Source organism: Solanum stenotomum, chromosome 5 (genome assembly GCF_019186545.1).
Source record: "Solanum stenotomum isolate F172 chromosome 5, ASM1918654v1, whole genome shotgun sequence".
Classification (NCBI taxonomy): Eukaryota; Viridiplantae; Streptophyta; class Magnoliopsida; order Solanales; family Solanaceae; genus Solanum; species Solanum stenotomum.
Window position 1 is genome coordinate 61,034,593 of NC_064286.1, and position 1,921 is coordinate 61,036,513.

The 1,921-nt window shown below is 37.7% G+C and overlaps 1 protein-coding gene across 1 annotated transcript; it reads right to left on the minus strand.

Moving 5' to 3' along the window:
• Positions 1-284: 284 nt before the first annotated feature.
• On the minus strand, positions 285-1,363 carry LOC125865831 (calmodulin-binding protein 25-like). The gene has a single exon (XM_049546092.1). The coding sequence runs from the start codon at positions 1,213-1,215 to the stop codon at positions 547-549; it is 669 nt and encodes a 222-aa protein (XP_049402049.1). The 5' UTR covers positions 1,216-1,363; the 3' UTR covers positions 285-546.
• Positions 1,364-1,921: the final 558 nt, after the last annotated feature.

Genomic DNA, 1,921 nt, shown 5'->3' on the forward strand with positions numbered 1-1,921 from the left:
TCATTTTATCCACCATAAAAACAACTCGATCCTAATTGTACAAACTTTCACCTGGTCTCGAAGATCCCTAATTGATCACTTTTAATATGGTCACACATTCATCTTCAAAATATTTTTATTTTTAGAGCATACATCTTCTAAATGCGGAAGTTAACCACTCTCTATATTAATATAAAAAATAAAACATTATACTTTTTGTTGAAGTTCAATTTCTACTCCAAATATACTCTATAACAAAGAGAAATCACAAACAAAGAGAATGAAAATGGAACTAAAAGAGAAAATTGAAAACTAAAGAAACTTCATAGAATTACATAAACAAATTAACCAACTAAATACACATTCTACTTTCTTTTAACAAAAATTAAACCATTTTTTTTTGGAAAAAAACATCTTATAATAATTAATTTCAACATCAAAACATTGTATCCCCCAAGTTAACATCAAACTATAAACAGATCTGATTTTTCCCATTTTACCCCTCCCCTAAACTACAAAGGTGAAATTACAACAAAGTCCCTAATAATACTACTAACTTCATTAGCATTACATTCCTGATTCAAGGGTAGGAAAGCCACAAAAAGAGTCAAAACCATAGCCACCGTCAACCACCACCGCAGACGGCTGACGTACGGCGGCGACACTCCCGGCCACCGCCGGTGGTGGATGCATGAACGATGAAGTGGGGTCCAGTAGAAAAGCTGACGTGTCAAGAGTAGGCAAACAGCTCACCGGCTGTACCCGGTCAACCGGTCGCCTCGGCTCCGGCTTCAAAATAGAAGAAACCGACAACTGCCCGTTCCCGGAGATTCTAGCTCCGGTCACCTGCTGCACCATCTGCCGGAAACTATCAACGTCCGCCGTTATGTACGTAGTCGACGCGCGCTTCGAAGCGCGTGGCTTACGCTTCACGATCTTTTTGCTCACTCCACCACCACCATTCCGCCGCTTCATCGAACCAGAAGCTCCGGTTGAAGCAGCGTCGTTCTCCGACCCACCGGAAAACGTCGGCCCAGATGCACTCGGAGTTAAAAACGGGGAACCCATTTCGACAATAGGCATAACAACCTCATTCCCTTCGCCGGTATATGATTTCTGCAAGACTTTCGTTAAGGTTTCAGTTTCTTTAGCGAAGATATCGGTAAACCATGCATCGTTAAAAGCAGAACGAAAACCCCATTGCTCCATTGTCATCAAATTATCAGAAGACGCCATTTTTGTTTCTTCAGAGCTCAAAAATTAACCAAATTAAGTGTTTTTTAGGTCAAAATTGATGTTTACAGCATGTTTTAGAAAGACCCAGATGATGTTTTCCAGGATTTTAGATGAAAAAAGTGAAGAGAGAAGAGGTGTTTAGAGAGAAATATGGTGAAGAAAATGGGGAATAAATAGGGAAGAAGGAAGCGCGTTTTTTGGGGACACGCGTCGGCAGATATGTACGGACAGCAATGACTCAAATACAATTACTTCTAGCATTTTGTTTTGACTATAGGAGTGATCCAATGAGAGCAAAGTTTTATTTCGAGTTTTTATAATCACACAAATATTACGATAAAAAATGACTTAACTTTATTTTTAGTTATAATTTGATATTAAAACGCTCATTTTACACTAAATGAGATAATTTAAATTTACACTAACACACAACAATAGCATACTAAGTGAAATCTCATAAATACGATTTGAGGAGGTATAGAATAGACATAATACATAAACATGACCCTTAACTTGGCGTCAACTGACAACTATGACCTTTAACTTTGGGTGTGCATAAGTAGACACTTAAATTTGTATAAAATTGAAAAAATGAACACAATCGTCCTACATGGCAATTTTGTAACCTACATGACATCCTATGCGTTTTATGTCATGTAGGACACATGTGTCTACTTGTTCAATTTTATACAAGTTTAAATGTCTA